Below are 21,935 nucleotides of genomic sequence, written 5' to 3' on the forward strand. Positions count from 1 at the left end.
GAAACTCATCACACGCTGAGTGCAATAAACATACAGGAATGTTAGTTATTCACACCGGTGAAGACCACTTGACATAGTACATATTAAAGCAACTATGGGAAACTTTCACTTGGGTAGGGTTAGTGTTTATTGTAGCGGCGCCTATGGACAAAAGCGGTACTGTTCGCCCAGAATGAAATTTCATTTTCTGAACACAGAGGCTCTTTCCGCGGTCCCTGCTGGGCTGTCTGAGTCGCGGCATGCCTGGCACTCAGGGCTTCTCCAAGTCAGTGACCCTCCCCTGCTGTTTTGTTGTTGTTGTTGTTGTTTTTTACTGCACAAGGTTGACATCACTGCTTCAATAATTCATTACAACCAGTTGTATCCAAAAGTGTAAACAAAGGACTTTCTTGTCCAAGACCTTCACCATCTCAATAACAGGTCTAATAAAGATATTAGAGGTGCTGTATATAACCATGACTGTCATAGAAAACCATTTAACATTTGGCAAGCATGCGAACAGTGCTAAGATAGTTTTCACTTGTTTTCTTAGAAGATGGAAAGGCTGTTTACACGATACTGGTGCTAAGAGCAATCAATTGTCAGGTCTTCTTACCCTGCATTGTTAAGCAGTACCAGCACCAAATGAAATGTGAGTTCACGTGACCGGCTGGTTTACCAGGCTAGCACTTAACTCATTGGCTGCCAGCCACTTCTGGAAAACGGATGCTCCTTTCAGAGCGTTTTCAGTGATTTCTCAAGACCCACAGAATATTGTGTGATATTACTATGTAAACATCGAACACGCCCAAAGAACGATGAGACTCTCTTGTATCATCAGCAAAAAAAAGTTTATTGATATCATTTTCCGTTCTTTAGTTATGAGCAGTAGAAGATAGGTTGGTTTCACCAAAAACAGACGTTTCAAACTAGAAGCTGAGATAATGAGCCTTTTGTGGAATGAAGCATTTCAAGCACATCACTGACTCTGAAGCTAATATTTTCTGATGTAGTGACACTTCAATAAAACAGCGAAAACAAAGGAATTTTGATGGCAAAATAATATTTTTTAGCTGCAACCAGCAGCGCTGGCCCCTGCGTGCGCAGACCCTACACCTTCTTGCTGGTCTTGATTTACTGCTGGTGGGCATCAGGTATTCCAGCTTGTGTTTGCCAATCTGTCCATCGAGCCTGCTGTCTTTGTCGGTGTTGTATGGTGCCCTGCGTGCCCCACCCCCCTCCTCCGTGGGAGTGTCTCTGGTGGCTCTCTGCTGCACGTTTGCTCTGCTCGCTCTGCTGCACGTTTCAAAGTGCGCTGCACCCAGCCTATTTTCACAGCGTTCCGCCGTTTTTGTGCGCCGGCTCCCAGCGCTTCCAGCTGAGAATGATTTGGCTTTTCAGAAAGACGCTGGTGTCGGGTGCTCCTTTTCTGGCAACTAATCATGTGGAGGGGCTATCGCAGCGGAGACGGAGGGGCTCAATTGTGGGAGCAGATTGGCTGCTGTTTACAGCTAACGTTACAGCATGCATGCGGTTTCCGTTTCCCCAGGCTTCTTCTACTCTTTTTTCTCATCTTTCTCTAATCCTGAGAGCACTGTCGCCACCTAATGGGTCCGTAAAATAGCTTATACACCTTCAAAATCCCCCATACTTTTACAGGAGATGCATCAGGCTTTGATCCACGTCCCACCGTCAAAAAACGCAATTGACGTCTTTAGACGTCATTGGCACTCTACGTTACTATTTGAATTGACGTCTTTAGACGTCATTGGCACTCAATGAGTTAAAAGCCTTACCTTCATTTCCATTTAGATCATCTGCTGCCCTCTGCTGGAAGACGGTGTTGCCAATATTCAACCACTCCATTATCGGATAGGACTTCTCACCGTAGGTCACAAAACCACACTGCCACTATGAATCATTCCATAAACATGAACTGATTAGTTTATATTGCATTCTCTTTTGACCGGTTCACTAGTCATCTGTCTTAACCCCAAGTAACCCCATGCACAAAACTCTACATTTTCAGACTGAAAAACACTAACCACAAGCTACTGGGCTGATCAAATTGCATCCCTGAGTGATTTGCTTCACAAGAATATCTAAATATATAATAAGCAGAGTTGTTTATTAGTTATTGTTAGTTGTTTAGATTTTAATTGTTTTTGAATTATTGAGTAAAAAAATCACTTTCTATCATCATCATCATAATTCATTGGTCAGAACTGCATGTGTGTTTTTCCAATATGAACATCTAAAATCAAGTGTTTTGTTCTATATTACAGTAAGGCATGACTCACTGGTGGTGAGTGCAGGCTGCTCCAGTGCGTCTCTGAGATGAACCTCTGGAGGAAGCGTTCTCTCAGGACCCCCTTCAGACTGCACTCCAGCTTCACACCCTGCTCCTGGAGCTCCAGCTCCTGCTGCTCCAGCTGCCTGTAAATCTGAGGAAGAACAGGACATAAATACACAAGGGAGCTGGAAGGTGGGTGCTGCAGCAGCCCCTGGTGGCAAGAAATGGGATTTTCGAAATTGTTGGATTTGGCTGTCTTGTCTTTATACTATGGTTTATACCACCAACAAAATGCATAAAAAACAGTTTGTGCTTCCCAGCTCTAATCTTATTTCATACGCTCTCTCTTCAAAAGTGTTTGATTTTCATCATAATCTGGTTTTCCATAATAATAATAATAAGTTCAGTGTTTATGCCTGTGTTGCTGTCTGTTGTAGTGTAAAACGACTGAAGGGAGAGCAGGTGCTTATATGAAAGTGAGTGAGAAAAGGAGAAGATACTGAATAATGACATCACAACAGTATAATCCTAATGTTAATTTAAAATTGAATATTCTTCTAAATATGGATGAAAGTCTGCCCTTGCGGGCAGCACCAAGAGTCCCTTCCTTACAGCACCCCCTACCTAAAAGTACTTCCAGCGCCACTGTAAATACAATGATCTGGCAGAGAAAGTGTGCCATCTACTGGCTGGGCTGGGAACAGGAACGAGGTCCAGAGGTCCACAATGGAAATAAGCCTTTTGGCTGTATTGTGTTTTTAACCTCGATGATTTTTTAATTGTATGTATTCTTGCTGGGCAAAGATGTATGCATATCTTTTTGTAAATTGTCAAATAAATCCAAATCCAAATCCAAAATCCAAACGGAAAGTGAGTGAGTGTGAGTGTGATTGTGAGGGTGTGCTGCAGCATGTGTGTGTGTGTGTGTAGAGATCAAACTTTGGTCAGACAGCTCCTCGTAAAGCTCACCTCGCTGTGGGCGAAACGCAGGTGAGAGGGCAGCTTGTATCTGAAGTCGCGTGAATTGGTCAGCTCCCGTAGAGTGAAGCGCTTCAGGGCCTCGCTGTTGCTGCGGCCTCCTACTCTCACTATGCCCGTTGGCAGAAACCTATGGATACCTTTGATACAAAAGGAAGCCACATGCACATCACATCCACTTAGAATAGAAAGGTTAGTGGTCTTACATCTCCCATCTCCAGTGTTGGGGGTAACCCATTACAAAAGTAACATATTACATGTAATATATTACTTTTAGCAGTAACTCAGTAATATAACTTATTACTTATAGGATTTCAGTAATATTATACCAGTTACTTTGTCAAGTAACTCAAGTTACAAATTGAGTTACATTTTATTAAATCAAAAGCACAAAGCACATATTTAAAAAAGACACAATCATTTCCTAATGGTGTGTTTTTATGCAAATAACCACTATAGATGACAATAACAAAGGAAAAGAATAACATTTAGAATCTAGGATTGTTTAAGGCGGTTGACATTATTTTTCGGGATGGTTCCGGCGCGGCGATGTCATTCTGCTGCTGCTGTTGTTTTGGTAAAAGCAATGCAAAAGTAGTGTAATAAGTAACCAGTTACTCTACACAGAAAGTAATATTGGAAAGTAACTTATTACTTTCAAATTAAAGTAACTAGTAATATGTAGTATATTACATTTTGAAAGTAACTTGCCCAACACTGCCCATCTCACAGAACACAGCAGGATGCTTCAACAAAAGTCATTACTGGAGCATCACAGCAGATATCTCTGACCCATTACCCAACACTGCAGCGTGTAAAAAAAATATAGCTGCCAAGAATTATTATTTGTGTTAGCAATAGATCAATCTCATTTTTCTGAAGAGACCTAACCGGGTGGTCAAATCACCAATGGCACAGGAAGGCTTAGAGAATAATTTGGCATATGACATGATATACTGTATGTGGGTGACTCTTACCCTCAAGGAACTGATCCAGGGCATGGTTAGTGTAACACACCACCAGCATTGGACCACCATCCACTCTACCTCCCCAAAGGTTCTGATTGGTCAACAGAGCCTCGGCGACCTTCAGGCCAACGTAGGTTTTTCCTGAGGACATGGGAATGGAAGCAACATCAAAACAAGGCAACAGTTGCCTGATGTTTCTAAAGTGCAATGTTGGCTCTGCATTACCTTTGATGTTGTCATTTATCCAAAAAACACTTTTACAGAATGAAACAACCCACTTAGAAAAACTAAAGTGGTGAATATTCATTCAGAAATAACTTTAGTTATCCTTCCAACGATGACCTTTTGAATGTCTTACCAGTTCCAGGGGGTCCCTGTATGATGGCCAGCTCCTTGGTGAGGGCCAGCTGGAGGGCTCTCATCTGAGACTCATCCAGGCCCAGCTCCTCCCGTGTGGGCCAGGCCTCTGCGGTCAGGCTGTGAAAAGGCTTGACGCGGCTCTGGTGCTCAGGGGCAGCGATGGAGGACAGGTTGTAAGTATCTGCTCTGGCCAGGTAAGCTGGCGGATGAACATCTGGGTTGCACTCCACTATGTACCTGGAAGTGTTACAGACGGGAGGGGAATCTTTTAGAATTCAGTATCTACTCGTGTCAAACGAGGGTCAGAGGTGCTGTAGTTTATTATGAAAACGATGACCTTTACTCTTTGAAAAAATGTTCATCTAACCTGCTTGGGAGGGAATGGCACAGCAGATATATTTTAAGTTGGTCTAACCTCCACACACGCACGCACGCACGCACGCACGCACGCACGCACACACACACACACACACACACACACACACACACACACACACACACACACACACACACACACACACACACACACACACACACACACACACACACACACACACACACACACACACACACACACACAGACCTCTGAAATGGCAGGTCATCCTCCTCCTGCTCCTGAAGGCCCTCCAGAACATAGCGGTAAGCCTCAAAGTAGGCAGTGGTCTCCACCATCAGGAAAGACTGGTCCGTCTGTGGGATGGAATGAGTTGTGTATATTGTAAGCATGTATCATGGCCATCTGTGTACATTTCTTTACAGGTTTTCTACGACTTCGATGAGATGGCTGAGGTCAAACCATGACCTCATGTATCCTTAGCAACTGACAGTCAGCATGTGCCAGCATGCTGCCCCACACAGTGTGCTGTCCCACCTGCATCGTGGCCAACTTGTGTCTGCTTTCTTCAGAGAAGATGATCTGGACCCGACCCTTCTGCAGGTCTTTGGGGTCCCGGTCTGACACTGTGGCAAACAAGAAGCTCTGAAAGTTATCACACGACAGGCAGACGAGGGAACCGTAGATCAGCCTCTTGGAATTCTCCCAGCGCACAAACTGCGGGAAAGATGGGGGGGAGATCATTATTAATGATATGATTTATTAATTTATACTTTTAAATGTGTTATTCCTATAGCAAAAGATCCCTGTATCTATCACAATGTCAATTCCATAGGCCCATAAAAAAAACGTAAGGACCAACTAACTAATAACTCGTCATGTTACTGCAGAACAGAATATAATAATGTAAACAAAATGCTTGATTGTAGTAGTTGCATGTCATTAATATGTTATATAGCTATGACAAAACACACGTGAATCCACTCAGAGACTAACCTTAAGAGGCTGAGAGTCAAACTGTGCAGTATAGGCTATGCCTGCATGCGTGCATTTTGGCACCATCAGTCGTGTGTCAAAATACACTCGGATATCATCAAAGCGCTTCTTCCTCAGTGGGTTGTCTTTGCTTCCCAGGTCCAGTTGACTCCAAAGCAGCTGCTGGATTCCCTCGCGGAGCGGCCGCACAAAGTCCTCTCTCAGCAGCCGGAAGTGTGTGTCGAGGTAGAGGTGGGTGCTGGCGTAACGTTGAAAGATGAGGTTGGATCTAATGAAGGGCCTCTGGTCCTGATGGAACTCCTCTGGTGTTGGGTAGATGGGTAGGAGCCTGAAGTCTTGCTGCTCTTCTTCCCCCCCTGAGGTACAATAAGAGTAGTGGGAGTAATAGATGTCATTTGTACTCGTATACTTACAAAACTACAGTACAGTAGTATTTGTTGCAGACAGTCTTGTAAAAAAAAAAACATAAAAAAATGCATGTCTGCATCACTGTTTTCAGATTGATTTTGCAATGTGTCAGGGGCAGGATATCGCAAACGTCTGTCAGAAGTCATCACCTGGGTTATCGCCACCGGTGGGTAGGAGAGCATAGGTGTCCTTGTCTGAGCGGAGGGTCCCCTCCCTGCATTTGTCCTGGAGGTGTTTGACCAAGCCCCGGAGGTTCTCCAGTTTCTCCTCAGTCTGAGGATGGACGTCCACTCCTAACGCCCTCAGGCTGTTGGCGGATTCTTGGAGCAGGACCACGAGCATAGACACTGCCTGCACCGAGCTAGCAGGGAAGATGCTGAGCACCTGATAAGCAGTGCGGTGATGTGGAATAAACTTTAGTTCAACGACTAATTTAACAACTATTTATGGAAGTAAGCACAATAAGGCTCAAACAATGTGTCTATTTAATATAGAAACTATATATATATATAGAAGCAAACAACTGTTAATACACTGTTCAACTGTTCATTTTGCACAATGTAGGCTAATTTGAAGATGTAGTTGAAGCTACTTTTGAAGGCACAGTTAGTTTGGCAGTTGCGTTAATTTATTGCAGTTAAAATGTTATTCTGACCCCCCCCCCACCACCACCCCCCACCCCCCAGTGCTGCTGATAGCATCTATTCATCACCTGTTCAAGTACTTCAGGAGAGGGCTTTTGTTTGTTCCCACTATCCCACTATTCCTTAATGTATTCTTCAACTGAATCACTAATTGGCTCATTCATTCATTCATTCATTCATTCCACTCTTCTGTTTACCTTGGACAGAAGACCCAGGATGTTGTCCAGATGCTCTGGGTACTGTTCCCTGCGGGCAGGGTTGAACTCTAACCCCATGCCGGCCACATAGCGGGGCAGGATGGTGTGGAGGAAGCCTGAGTCTTTAACCACGCCGGCCAGGTGCTGCACGGTGCCTCTGTCTGTCTGGGACTTGAAGGCCTTGCTCAGTACCAGGCAGACGACTTGCACCAGGTCCTGCCTCATTTCTCTCTCCGCCAAGAGGGGTCGCAGGGCGGGGTTAGCAGAGAGGGTGATGGCCACCTCGGACGGCTCTTTTCCAGAGAGATCCTCTAATGTCCGGTAGCCCAGTCGCCGGACCTGTGGCGGGCCACCCCCACCCTGTGGCGTGCCACCCCCACCTGCAGAATTCGATCTCCCTTCATCGCTCTCTTCCGGGCCACTGCCTCTTGTCTCACCGCCTCCACCTCTGCTTCTTTCCTCACTCTGCCCTCCTCTCCATCCCGCCAAGGCCTCCGCTCTCACCTCCTCTCTTTCAGGTGTGATACTGTGATAGTGATAATTTACTATCACAGTACCTCGTTCTCCACCTCTTCCTCCTCTGCCTCTCAGCAAACTTCTCCCTCTCTCAGCCCCTCCTCCTCTGTTTCCTCCTCTCCCTCTATCTGCCCCTCCCCCTGGGTTTCCTCCTCTCCCTCTATCTGCCCCTCCCCCTCTGCTTCCTCCACTCCCTCTATCTGCCCCTCCTCCTCTGTTTCCTCCACTCCCTCTCTCTGCCCCTCCCCCTCTGCTTCCTCCTCTCCCTCTATCTGTCCCTCCCCCTCTGCTTCCTCCTCTCCCTCTATCTGTCCCTCCCCCTCTGTTTCCTCCTCTCCCTCTCTCTGTCCCTCCCCCTCTGCTTCCTCCTCTCCCTCTGCTTCCTCCTCTCCCTCTATCTGCCCCTCCCCCTCTGCTTCCTCCTCTCCCTCTATCTGCCCCTCCCCCTCTGTTTCCTCCTCTCCCTCTGTCCATGGTCTTCTAGGTGGATGGATGGCTTACTGTAGAAATGTAAGCAGTGACACCAGTGCTGGCTGATTGACAAAAAATGGAGAAAGGAATGTGAAAGTTTAAGGACCCAGAGTGATGTTGGCATCCAGTTCTCAATGAGACGTGGGTCTGCTCTGAAAGAAATGTAAATCATAGAAGCCCCCTTTAGAGGCACTGAATGATGTTTCACTCTTGAGAGAACTACGTATTACACCGACTTAAAAGATGTGCAGCATTGGGTGTTCCCACAGGCATAAGCAAAATGAGCTGTTGGGATTATGACATCACTGATAATGTCACAAATCATTGCATCAGACACAGCCCACTAAACACATGCTAATTGTAACTCTTTAAAGCCGTTTTCCCACATGCGCTTTGTACCGCTAAATGACCGGAACGTGGTCTAATGCCTGCATGTGGGAAAGTTGTTTTCCGGTATAAGCGCGACCCCGTCGTCGCGGACATTTCCCCAGTTTCGAGCCAGTCAGAAGAGCGGTATGCTCTTAAGGGGACTCAAGTGGGAAACGGGTCCAGTCATTTTCCGCGACACTGGTCCTTCTCTCATGGGCGAGGTGTAGCCTACACAGTTGCTTAATCTTCCAGCGGGCATAATCTAATCATTCGCACACATTAAAGCAAACTGGCGAAATGATCTTGTGATAATAAGAGCGGTAGCCTATGTCAGCTTCATGTGTGGGCGTGCTGATTTCCGAAGGCGAAGGCAAGCCCGGACACATCAAACGAAGCCAGTCTGTAAAAAGTGCTTCAACGCGACGCAGGTGAACGGATAAACATCGAACCAGCAACTATTTCTCTCAGACACGGATCCCAACTTCTTCAAAGTGCATCATCTAATCATTCGCGCACATCAAAGCAAACTACTTCCACATTTCGCTTCGTGCATTTGCTTTCTCTACATACTACATACAAGCGTTGGGCAGCTCAAGCCTCTGCCATTCTCGCTGTGTCTGTCCTGTGTGGCTGCTGCTCTCGAGCAGAGAGGGGAGAGGGGAAATCGGCTGTGTTTATTACGCTGGCGGCTTGACGCTGCTCTTAAGTCAAACAAGTGTGATTTATTGTGTGACAACTGACAAGCGAACTTATTTCGAGTTTTGCCGACCCCCCAAATAAGCTCCCCCCTCCCCCCCGCCCCCCAACATACAGGCAATTTCGCTGCTAGATTCCCATATGCGAGCGTGAAGGTGTGAAGGGAAATTCGGGGAAATGTCCGATATTGACTTACAGGTAATTTTCCGATACGCATGTGGGAAAACGGCTTTGAATTATGGCCATTGAAGTCATCCCCAAGTCTGTCAGGGGTGGAGACAGAGTCAAACACCTCCTTCAAAGAGAAACATTTTGGATAGTCACTTTGAAAGCCACCACTTTTCCTGGTCTGAATGATGATCTTGATTTTTCCCCCTTCCTTTGAAGGAGTTTCCAAATGGATCCCCTCTTCTTAAAGTCTGAGGTTCTCCATTTTTGTTTATTTTATTGGATACCCATTCATTTTTTTTTACTAAAAGAGCAAATATGCTCCACATTGTTTCTATGCTGATGCTTTGGCTAATTCTGGTGTTAAACATCTGTTTCAGTGATAAATATTGTCACATCGGTGTTTTCATGGGTTCTTCTCTGCATGATGTGTACTGATGCTGGTATAAGTCGATGCCAGCTGTAAATGTTGTTGCAATTCCTATTTTAACTTTTATGTGGTCTTTTCTATATGGTTCTTGTACCTTTAAGCACCAAGATGACTGCATTTTCTCTTCTTTTCCTATTTGCATAATTGTGGAATTCTGATTGGATGGCCAACCAATGATGTAATCTTGCTGATTGTCTACATAAGGGCTGTCTTAGATTCACATGTCCTCTTACTCCCTGATGAAGGCTCCTGCGTGAGCAGAAACATGTTGGTGTGTTTTTTAATCTATAGCCATGTTTAAAATAAAGGCTTTTTAACATTTTCTACTAAAAAGACCAGTGTTGCTGTGGGATTTTTTTTAAGGTTTGCTCGCTTCCACTCTCCACAAAAGGTTTTTTCTTGAGGGAGACAAACTTTATTTTTCTATTAATTACTTTAAGTTAACCCATCCACGTGCACCTGGCTCTCATATTTTTAAGTCCACGCAGCGCTCTTCTCTTCATCTATTATAATATACTACATATTACTAGTTACTTTCATTTGAAAGTAATAAGTTACTTTAGAATATTACTGTCTGTGTAGAGTAACTCATTACTTATTACACTACTTTTGCATTACTTTCACCGAAATAACTGCAGTAGCAGAATGACATACTGGTTATTTGCATAAAAACAACACACAATTTGATTAGGAAATGATTGTATCTTTATCATTATTTATGTGCTTTGATAAAAAGTAACTGGTATAATATTGCTGAAATCCTATTGGTAATAAGTTAGGCTATATTATTGAGTTACTGCTAAAAGTAATATGTTACGACACTGCTTGTCCAATAAAATTGCTCGACCAGAACTAACTGTTATCCCCCATCTCATACCCACCTATGCACATGAGTTTCCTTTTAGGTTAGAAAATAATAATAAAAAATTACTTTATTAAAACAAACAATTACTATTCTCACAAATTCAATTAAATACTGTGATAAGCAAGCCTCACAAACCCCAGTTAACCCTATTGAAGGCGACGTGTGCCCTCTGCTGGGCCAAAGTAGGAACTGGATGGGAGCTTAGGTTTCATTTCACACACGAACATACACGGACATGCAGGCCACTGTTTGCTTTTGGTAGCCTAGTGCCAAGAGAGATAACAGTCTATAATAACAATGTAGCCTACAGTCATATGACCACAAAATGTCTACTTGTAAACCTACAGGAAACGAAAAGTCTCTAGAAATACATAGGAATAGAATACTCTATTCCTATTAATTTCTAGTGTATGTGGTAGACTACTCAAATTATTTTTTGAATTAATACAGATATATATTTTCTTTATATGGTAACATTTTTTTATTTTATTTTTTTTTACAATTTTCATAACAAAAACAGGCTCGGACAAAACAGAACAAAAACAAACAAATATATCAACATTCCAATGTTACAGCGTTGTGCTATCAGCCACATCAAGTGCGTATTGTGCTTGTAAGAGATGTGATAGTTCTATCATTTAGCAATTCATTCCTCAATCTTATTCTTTTATACTGTAGGCTGCTATTAATAGCCGCCTAGTCCTAAAAAATAGCTTACCTTGACTGAAATCCACTCGACATTAGCCTACGTATACACAGCTATCCGGGTCGGTCTGCTGCTTGACTGTGTTTCCACTGGACTGGCTCTGACTGATCTGCAGTTTAGGAGTGAGACTCATCGCTCTGTCAGTTTCGTTTTCGTTTCGGTAGAACACAGAAACTAAACCTAAGGAAACACGACATAGGAAAACACCTGTTTCTCTATTCTGAGTAAGAGGCGACGAGACACACCCATAAACATGCATGTCCATAAGCATAACCCTAACGAAAAACCATAATAAAGGCCATAATAGGCCTATGTGTAGCCTACTCAATGCTACTACAATTATTTAATGTAGGGCTATTTATATATTTTCTGTTAGGCCTACATCATCACACTGCCATCTTGGTGGGGCTATAACAGGTGATTGTAATAAAATGGCAAAACAGCTATCTATCTTAGATAGATAGATAGATAGATAGATAGTATATATCTATCTGTCTGTCTGTATGTCTCTACAGTATCTATCTATTTATCTATCTATCTATCTATCTATCTATCTATCTATCTATCTATCTATCTATCTATCTATCTATCTATCTATCTATCTATCTAGCTATTATGCACAGGCACAGCACACGGGGTTAAACCAGCTCAATGGGTTAAACGAATGACATACATGTAGCCAAAAACATGATCAATATTACCTCTCTCTCCTCTACACTACACTTGTCTCTGTTGTTTCTAATCTTTTTATGTCCTCCACTCGGTCGCTCCACCTCCCATCATCTGATATAACGTCATCAGCCTGTGCAGAAAACCCAGGGGAGTGGACGAGTGAGAGCTGCGTTCTATGAGCAAATATAAGAGCTAGCAAATATAAGAAGTTCCGGTGAGATTTTTCAAAAAATTTCAAAGTAAAAGAACGATTCTGCACAATTATAGAGCAGACAGGGGCGAATGAAAAATGATTATTTTCCACATTAAACTAATAAACTAAGCATTTAAATAAAGCTATACAATACAAATGATGTTTTCTGTATGACAATAACTGTTTCAATAACATTGAGAACTTTCTTCTCAGTATCTTAATAGATAAAAGCTGTTCACTGGAGTGCATAGCCTTTACAAATTGGACACTGGACAGGTTTGTGTTCAGAGTGGGAGTTTGCCAAACATATGCACACACTCGGGTAGACCTCCTCTATGACATCCCACTCTCAGCTAAGGCCATTAGGAGTAAAAACAAATATGGCGGCCCATCAAACCCACCCAAACACACTACAGTGACATTTCTGGACAGCTTTTGAACAGTGGACACCCCCGTGTCCAAGATGTCGCCACAAACCATATGTGCACGCGCTCAGGGAGACCTCCTCTATGACATTCCACCCTCCGCTAAGGCCATTAGGAGTAAAAACAAATATGGCGGCCCATCAAACCCCATCAAACACACTACGGTGACATTTCTGGACAGCTTTTGAACAGTGGACACCCCCGTGTCCAAGATGTCGCCACAAACCATATGTGCACGCGCTCAGGGAGACCTCCTCTATGACATCCCACCCTCCGCTAAGGCCATTAGGAGTAAAAACAAATATGGCGGCCCATCAAACCCCATCAAACACACTACGGTGACATTTCTGGACAGCTTTTGAACAGTGGACACCCCCGTGTCCAAGATGTCGCCACAAACCATATGTGCACGCGCTCAGGGAGACCTCCTCTATGACATCCCACCCTCCGCTAAGGCCATTAGGAGTAAAAACAAATATGGCGGCCCATCAAACCCCATCAAACACACTACGGTGACATTTCTGGACAGCTTTTGACACCGTGGACACCCCCGTGTCCAAGATGTCGCCACAAACCATATGTGCACGCGCTCAGGGAGACCTCCTCTATGACATCCCACCCTCCGCTAAGGCCATTAGGAGTAAAAACAAATATGGCGGCCCTGTAAACCCCATCAAACACACTACGGTGACATTTCTGGACAGCTTTTGACACAGTGGACACCCCCGTGTCCAAGATGTCGCCACAAACCATATGTGCATGCGCTCAGGGAGACCTCCTCTATGACATCCCACCCTCCGCTAAGGCCATTAGGAGTAAAAACAAATATGGCGGCCCATCAAACCCCATCAAACACACTACGGTGACATTTCTGGACAGCTTTTGAACAGTGGACACCCCCGTGTCCAAGATGTCGCCACAAACCATATGTGCACGCGCTCAGGGAGACCTCCTCTATGACATCCCACCCTCCGCTAAGGCCATTAGGAGTAAAAACAAATATGGCGGCCCATCAAACCCCATCAAACACACTACGGTGACATTTCTGGACAGCTTTTGACACCGTGGACACCCCCGTGTCCAAGATGTCGCCACAAACCATATGTGCACGCGCTCAGGGAGACCTCCTCTATGACATCCCACCCTCCGCTAAGGCCATTAGGAGTAAAAACAAATATGGCGGCCCTGTAAACCCCATCAAACACACTACGGTGACATTTCTGGACAGCTTTTGACACAGTGGACACCCCCGTGTCCAAGATGTCGCCACAAACCATATGTGCATGCGCTCAGGGAGACCTCCTCTATGACATCCCACCCTCCGCTAAGGCCATTAGGAGTAAAAACAAATATGGCGGCCCATCAAACCCCATCAAACACACTACGGTGACATTTCTGGACAGCTTTTGACACCGTGGACACCCCCGTGTCCAAGATGTCGCCACAAACCATATGTGCACGCGCTCAGGGAGACCTCCTCTATGACATCCCACCCTCCGCTAAGGCCATTAGGAGTAAAAACAAATATGGCGGCCCTGTAAACCCCATCAAACACACTACGGTGACATTTCTGGACAGCTTTTGACACAGTGGACACCCCCGTGTCCAAGATGTCGCCACAAACCATATGTGCATGCGCTCAGGGAGACCTCCTCTATGACATCCCACCCTCCGCTAAGGCCATTAGGAGTAAAAACAAATATGGCGGCCCATCAAACCCCATCAAACACACTACGGTGACATTTCTGGACAGCTTTTGAACAGTGGACACCCCCGTGTCCAAGATGTCGCCACAAACCATATGTGCACGCGCTCAGGGAGACCTCCTCTATGACATCCCACCCTCCGCTAAGGCCATTAGGAGTAAAAACAAATATGGCGGCCCATCAAACCCCATCAAACACACTACGGTGACATTTCTGGACAGCTTTTGACACCGTGGACACCCCCGTGTCCAAGATGTCGCCACAAACCATATGTGCACGCGCTCAGGGAGACCTCCTCTATGACATCCCACCCTCCGCTAAGGCCATTAGGAGTAAAAACAAATATGGCGGCCCTGTAAACCCCATCAAACACACTACGGTGACATTTCTGGACAGCTTTTGACACAGTGGACACCCCCGTGTCCAAGATGTCGCCACAAACCATATGTGCATGCGCTCAGGGAGACCTCCTCTATGACATCCCACCCTCCGCTAAGGCCATTAGGAGTAAAAACAAATATGGCGGCCCATCAAACCCCATCAAACACACTACGGTGACATTTCTGGACAGCTTTTGAACAGTGGACACCCCCGTGTCCAAGATGTCGCCACAAACCATATGTGCACGCGCTCAGGGAGACCTCCTCTATGACATCCCACTCTCAGCTAAGGCCATTAGGACTAAAAACAAATATGGCGGCCCATCAAACCCACCCAAACACACTACAGTGACATTTCTGGACAGCTTTTGAACAGTGGACACCCCCGTGTCCAAGATGTCGCCACAAACCATATGTGCACGCGCTCAGGGAGACCTCCTCTATGACATCCCACCCTCCGCTAAGGCCATCAGGAGTAAAAACAAATATGGCGGCCCTGTAAACCCCATCAAACACACTACGGTGACATTTCTGGACAGCTTTTGACACAGTGGACACCCCCGTGTCCAAGATGTCGCCACAAACCATATGTGCACGCGCTCAGGGAGACCTCCTCTATGACATCCCACCCTCCGCTAAGGCCATTAGGAGTAAAAACAAATATGGCGGCCCATCAAACCCCATCAAACACACTACGGTGACATTTCTGGACAGCTTTTGAACAGTGCACACCCCCGTGTCCAAGATGTCGCCACAAACCATATGTGCACCCGCTCAGGGAGACCTCCTCTATGACATCCCACCCTCCGCTAAGGCCATTAGGTATATCCTCAATGTGCCCACAAAGGTCTGTAATTCTTTACAGATTCTGGCAAATAAAAAGACAAATTGTACAATGACATTTTTTCCATAGTGTTTCAAATTGTTTGACAAAATATACAATCAGTTTTTCATATATTTTTAACTGTTATAATATCCTTGCATAGTAAGAACATGAATGTGACAAGGATTAACCAGGAATGAGAAAAAAAACAATTGTTTCACTGATGTCACAATGTCTATGACATGCAAAGTTGAGCAATTGTGCGCTGAGTGATGTCACCTTGAGCAATTGCGATGTCATCAGTGAGAGATGTCATCAGTGATGTGAATGCGAATCCGCACAGCGGGCAAGCACGCTCTGCGGGCGAGCCTAACCCTAACCCCTTCTAGTACTAGAAATCTGTGCGTGGAGACTAGAGAGGATGTGTCATGGGTGCACTTTTTTGGGGTGTATTTTAGCTTTGCACGCTCAGTTTCTCTGGCTGAAGTCAGAGATGTCACTTCAGCAATTGTGATGTCATCAGTGATGTCACTCAAGCAAATGTGTGCTGTGGGCCGCCTTATTAAGGCCATGGCACACCAATCAAACATTCTCAAACAAACACGAACAAACACCAACATACAGTTGTCTGTGAATGTTGGCAGATGTTCGTGTTTGTTTGTGTTTGTTTGTGTTTGTTTGAGAATGTTCGTTTGGTGTGCCATGGGCTTTAGTGTCAATAGGATACTATTATGCTATTAGTTTTTCCAATAGACATTTACTTTGCCCTACACTGTTCAATCCTCCACACTGGATCTTGGAGGTATGCATGCATAGAGGCTTGCATATTGTGGCAGATCAATTAGCATACATTTTCTTTTGAACATTGTCATATCAAATATCTGTTTCCTGCCCCGCAAAACCCTTTTCAGACCAACTACATTTTCAACATTAATCAATGTACTGTGTGATATATCATACTCTCTTCCAAGAGCAAAGCATTTCCTGTTACCATGTTGCTCTACTACAACGTAATAGTATACAGTGATTATGTGTCCATTCAGCAACAAAACAGTGAAGCTGTTCCTTTTCACTACTCTTGTGAACTCCTGTGAGTAATACAGTTCTCCGCTGACTAGAAGTCTACTGAATATTTTCACAACTGTATCCGCGGTGACTGGAAGTTGCTCATGACCAGTGTCTCTTCACTACTAAGTTTTCGTGAATAATGCAAACCAAGGGTAATAACCTGATCGCCTACTCTTTCAAACTGCTTCAGTCTTTTTTGACCAGTTAAGTTTTTATACAGTTGGATGCATTCAGGCACAGCATTTCTCAGTGCATCATTCCTCAAAAGAGGCAATACTTGCCGATATGTGAATTCTTTCATTATCTGTAAAGGAACACATTGAGTGCCATGAAACATTTTTAGTATTTCTCCATTAAATGACTCAAATATATAAAAAAAAACTCGTAACGGGACAAGCCTTTTACAAGTCTTTTATTGTCACACGAACACCACAACACATGCATGCGGCCACAACACACTCATGCTGACGGTGGCCGGTGAAAAGTGTCCTCTGCATTTAACCCATCCAGGCATGTCCTTTCCTCCGGGGGGCAGGCCAGGAGCAGTGGTCGCTTTCTCGTACAGCGCCCGGGGACCAACTTCGGGTGTTGTCGTCACTGGTCGGATGACGATGACGATCTGATCTTCTGCATGTTTTTAGTGGGGGGGTTATATACGGAGGAACCCCCTGGGGGAGCACGGGGAGAACATGCAAACTCCACACAGAGAGAAAGGCCCTTACGACAAGATACCCCACCTGGGCAGTAGGCACTGAAGATATGGGGGGGGACACAACCACAGCGCCCACAGTGTCCCAGGCGAGAATCGAACTCAGGACCTTCTGACTGTGAGGCGACAGCTCTACCACTGAGCCACCGTGCACCCAGAATGAGCCCACAAAGGTCCCCAATTCTTTACAGATTCTGGCAAATGCAGACATAAATGTACATTAAATGACACATTTTGCTTTCCATACAGTGTTTCGAATTGTTTGACAAAATCTACTACGAGTTTTTCACATCTTTTTAAGTCCTCTGTTGTAATAACATCCTTGCACAGTAAGAACATAAATGTGACAAGGACTAACCAGTGCTGGTAAAAGGCCTGGGGCAGAATTCCTTTTAGCACAAAGATACTATAAAACAGTAACCAGTTCTGCCATTCACTAGCCTTCCAAAACCTCCTTTGCTGAAGAGATCGGGGGACTCTTGTCACATTGCAGGGAGGCTTAATTAGTAAGAGTTGTTCATCAAGCTCAGTCACTCTAGTCCCAATGTAATATGGCTTCTCATGGTTTTCACTGTCCAGCCACATGCTTGCCATTTGCCTAACCACACCAAGATGTATATTATGCATATGGTCAGGAGGCATGCCAGATACAATGTCAAAGTGTGGAAATGTGGGCCCTTTAACACCCCTCACAGATTTTGTGGTACACAGAGCCTCCCTTGCATCATTTATGGTTGAAGCATGGTCCCTTTTTGGAACGTCTTTGTATGGGTATGCCCTAACAGTACCATTACCCTTTTGAACTTGTTCACCAGGATGTAAACAGAGGCTGCACCCATATAGACCATTAAACTGGGTCATGTTTTGAAGTATGGGCCTGGCTACTGAATCACACATCATAACAGCTGCCACAACTCGACATTGTTCCAAAATGCTGTTTATTTTTCACTTAAAGCCCACAGTCGACAACTTCTGACACTCTAGAGTGAATGGCTTTAAAAATGTATTAACATTTGGCGTTTTATTGCCAAACCACAAGCCAAAAAGTAAAACATTTTCTTTCCGCACAGGGTAAGGAAGCTCATTTACAATCCCTTGTAATGGTCAAATACCATACAGCGATGATTTGAAAACAGGCACTCCGTCACAGTTGAGTGTTAAGGAGTATCCATGAGGACAATCAAGCGGGCCTCCATTTTTGTTCAGATTATGGTACATTCTACCACTGCATACATCATCATACATTTCAGAATTACACGTGCCATCTCCTGGCTTGAGACAATGTGCAATATCTTCCCTTTGAAGAAGATGTTCTAACTGTGTTTGGATTGGCAAGTATATGAAGAAGTTTCCATTCTTCAGCGAGCTCTTTTTATCCCACGTTGTGTTGCATACAACACATTGCCCTTCACTATCCTGGTCACCGATGTAATACTCACAGTTTGGACAGTATATGTGACATTGTAGGTGACCTTGTACTGGCTTAAGCTCTTTTAAGAACAGATGCTTTGAGGTTGACAGTGTGTTTTCTGGACAGTGAATATTAATCAAATCTAGAAGATCAGAGAGGGCCATGCCTGTGAGTCTGTGTCTCAAAACAAATGAAAGTATAAGTAAAAAATTCTGAGCTTGGGTTAGTCGTGAACCAGTGTAAAGTGGGTCTTCATTTCCCAGAGCAAACTTTTCATGACCGACTTCTCCCAAATGTGATTCCTCATTTACTGACTCATCAGGACTGTCATATACAAGGGGAAGTTGTTCTCCACTGCCAATAATGGATTCAGAGTCAGAGTCCGTAAAAGACTGCCTTGGTTCTAACACACCGATGCCAACACTGTCATCAGGAACGAAGTTACCGGTATTTTGTGACTCTGATGCGGGGCTACAATTAGGTAGATCATTGAAGTGAAGTTCACTCTCTGTGGAAAGTTCATCCTCAAATATGAGTGGGGATGTTGGATATCTGGGTATAGAATCACCACAGTCAGCATCCAGGCTCTGTAATAGGGAGAAAATAAAAAGCAAATTCTGATCAGAAATATTATCATTATTATCATTAACCATCAAGTTGTTTTGTGAGAACAATGATCAACAAATTTTCAAATTAAGCAGTTTCACTTCATCGCACACATTCACACAAGAAAAGGCTTATAGGCTACTTTGTTTTTCATCTACACAAAATAAATACCAGCACATAGTCTACAAATCTGCATGTGACCAAATTTACCAAGATGCAACATTGTTGGTTCTTAAGACAAAACCTTAATAAACATAAAATGTACACTATACTTACAGCAACATGGGTGACATCAGGTCCGTCTTCAGAGCCATTGTCAGAGCCGTGGTGAGAGGAATTATGATTTAGGTTCTTATGTGTAAGAATAAAGTCTTGATTAGCTTTTAAGTAGCTTGAGTGAAATAGTCACTGGAGCTGCAACCAGCAGACACAATCTGGACATGACAGTGTTGTACACAATTGAACATATTTATTTATTTAGTTAAACAACTATGAAGACACTTAAGGGGAAATGTAAAGTAAAAACATTTGAGTTTAAGGGCTTAGGCCAGTCAAGCAAAACAGTTAAAAGTTTAAAAGATAAACAAGTTGCATGAGTAAAACAGTTCAGTCAAGGTTAGGGTAACATAAAAAAAATCACACCCAGTTGTTAAGTTTTGTGGACCGGTTCTCACCATTTATTTTGAATGATGAACATCCAATCTGAAAATGATCCATCCAATCTGAAAAACTGACAAGGAGGGAAGTCTATGTTACCCATATTGGTGAGAGAGAGGATAATTGTCTCTCTATAATTCTTCCAACCTTCTTATCCCGCCAGGCTTTAATGCCGCCATTTTTTTTTTTTAACTCCTAATGGCCTTAGCGGAGGGTGGGATGTCATAGAGGAGGTCTCCCTGAGCGCGTGCACATATGGTTTGTGGCGACATCTTGGACACGGGGGTGTCCACTGTGTCAAAAGCTGTCCAGAAATGTCACCGTAGTGTGTTTGATGGGGTTTACAGGGCCGCCATATTTGTTTTTACTCCTAATGGCCTTAGCGGAGGGTGGGATGTCATAGAGGAGGTCTCCCTGAGCGCGTGCACATATGGTTTGTGGCGACATCTTGGACACGGGGGTGTCCACGGTGTCAAAAGCTGTCCAGAAATGTCACCGTAGTGTGTTTGATGGGGTTTGATGGGCCGCCATATTTGTTTTTACTCCTAATGGCCTTAGCAGAGGGTGGGATGTCATAGAGGAGGTCTCCCTGAGCGCGTGCACATATGGTTTGTGGCGACATCTTGGACACGGGGGTGTCCACTGTTCAAAAGCTGTCCAGAAATGTCACCGTAGTGTGTTTGATGGGGTTTGATGGGCCGCCATATTTGTTTTTACTCCTAATGGCCTTAGCGGAGGGTGGGATGTCATAGAGGAGGTCTCCCTGAGCGCGTGCACATATGGTTTGTGGCGACATCTTGCACACGGGGGTGTCCACTGTTCAAAAGCTGTCCAGAAATGTCACCGTAGTGTGTTTGATGGGGTTTGATGGGCCGCCATATTTGTTTTTACTCCTAATGGCCTTAGCGGAGGGTGGGATGTCATAGAGGAGGTCTCCCTGAGCGCGTGCACATATGGTTTGTGGCGACATCTTGGACACGGGGGTGTCCACTGTGTCAAAAGCTGTCCAGAAATGTCACCGTAGTGTGTTTGGGTGGGTTTGATGGGCCGCCATATTTTTTTTTACTCATAATGGCCTTAGCGGAGAGTGGGATCTCATAGAGGAGGTCTTCCTGAGCACGTGCATATGTTTGGCAAGCTCCCACTCTGAACACAAACCTGTCCAGAGTCCAATTTGTAAAGGCTAGCACTCCAGTGAACAGGTTTTAGCCATTTACATACTGAGAAGAGCTTTCTCAATGTTATTAAAACAGTTGGTGTTAAACAGAAACATAATTTGTATTGTATACCTTCGTTTAGATGCTTTGTTTATTGTTTTAATCTGCGAACTAACCATTTTTCTATGCCTTATAAAAACATGAATTACGCCGCTTTTACTCTGAAGGTAACCGGAAGTCTTATATTTGCTAGCTCTGCAAACCGGAAGTAAAGCGGAAGTCTTATATTTGTTCATGGAACACAGCTGAATTAAGCTAGCATGAATTTCTTACTTCCGGTCAGGATTTTTCAGAATAAAAGCGATCATTCAAACTCGATAAAGAAATAACACACGGTCTCCTTTGTATGTCTATTTTCATTCAAACATTAAACTAGAGGTTTATCCTAGTCTTCGTATGTTCATTATGTTGGACATAGTTAGATTTCTACTTCAATTTGTATGGTTAAAAAAAACTTTATAAAGTTTATAAGTTTGTAAGGGTCAGAAATACACGGCTCAGGATGCGCGGCTTCACTCCCACTCGGGCTATCGGGCTGGCCCTTTAGCTCGAGTGGTTAAGTGTTGCACAGTGTATGGGGTCTGAGTCAGAGGTCCCAGGTTCGTATCCGCTCGGACGTTACAAGTTTATAAAGAACTTTATTATGCTTTTACTTTGAAGGCAAAATCACTAAACCCGAGTGAAATTCCT

The 21,935-nt window shown here is 44.3% G+C and overlaps 1 protein-coding gene across 1 annotated transcript in view; it reads right to left on the bottom strand.

The window, feature by feature from the left end:
* Window positions 1–19,685, bottom strand: part of LOC310798105 (NFX1-type zinc finger-containing protein 1-like) — a gene marked incomplete at its 5' end in the record, with an annotated part of 29,436 nt that extends 9,751 nt beyond the window's left edge. The window contains 11 exons of the mRNA XM_083660598.1: window positions 1,776–1,890; window positions 2,280–2,423; window positions 3,242–3,390; window positions 4,228–4,359; window positions 4,577–4,815; window positions 5,162–5,268; window positions 5,450–5,629; window positions 5,909–6,264; window positions 6,466–6,700; window positions 7,158–7,668; window positions 19,648–19,685. Coding sequence (XP_083516724.1) covers window positions 1,776–1,890; window positions 2,280–2,423; window positions 3,242–3,390; window positions 4,228–4,359; window positions 4,577–4,815; window positions 5,162–5,268; window positions 5,450–5,629; window positions 5,909–6,264; window positions 6,466–6,700; window positions 7,158–7,668; window positions 19,648–19,685 — 2,206 coding nt within the window. The remainder of the gene's footprint in view (window positions 1–1,775; window positions 1,891–2,279; window positions 2,424–3,241; window positions 3,391–4,227; window positions 4,360–4,576; window positions 4,816–5,161; window positions 5,269–5,449; window positions 5,630–5,908; window positions 6,265–6,465; window positions 6,701–7,157; window positions 7,669–19,647) is intronic.
* Window positions 19,686–21,935: the final 2,250 nt, after the last annotated feature.

This window comes from Poromitra crassiceps (genome assembly GCF_964638095.1).
Source record: "Poromitra crassiceps genome assembly, chromosome: 25".
Taxonomy (NCBI): domain Eukaryota; kingdom Metazoa; phylum Chordata; class Actinopteri; order Beryciformes; family Melamphaidae; genus Poromitra; species Poromitra crassiceps.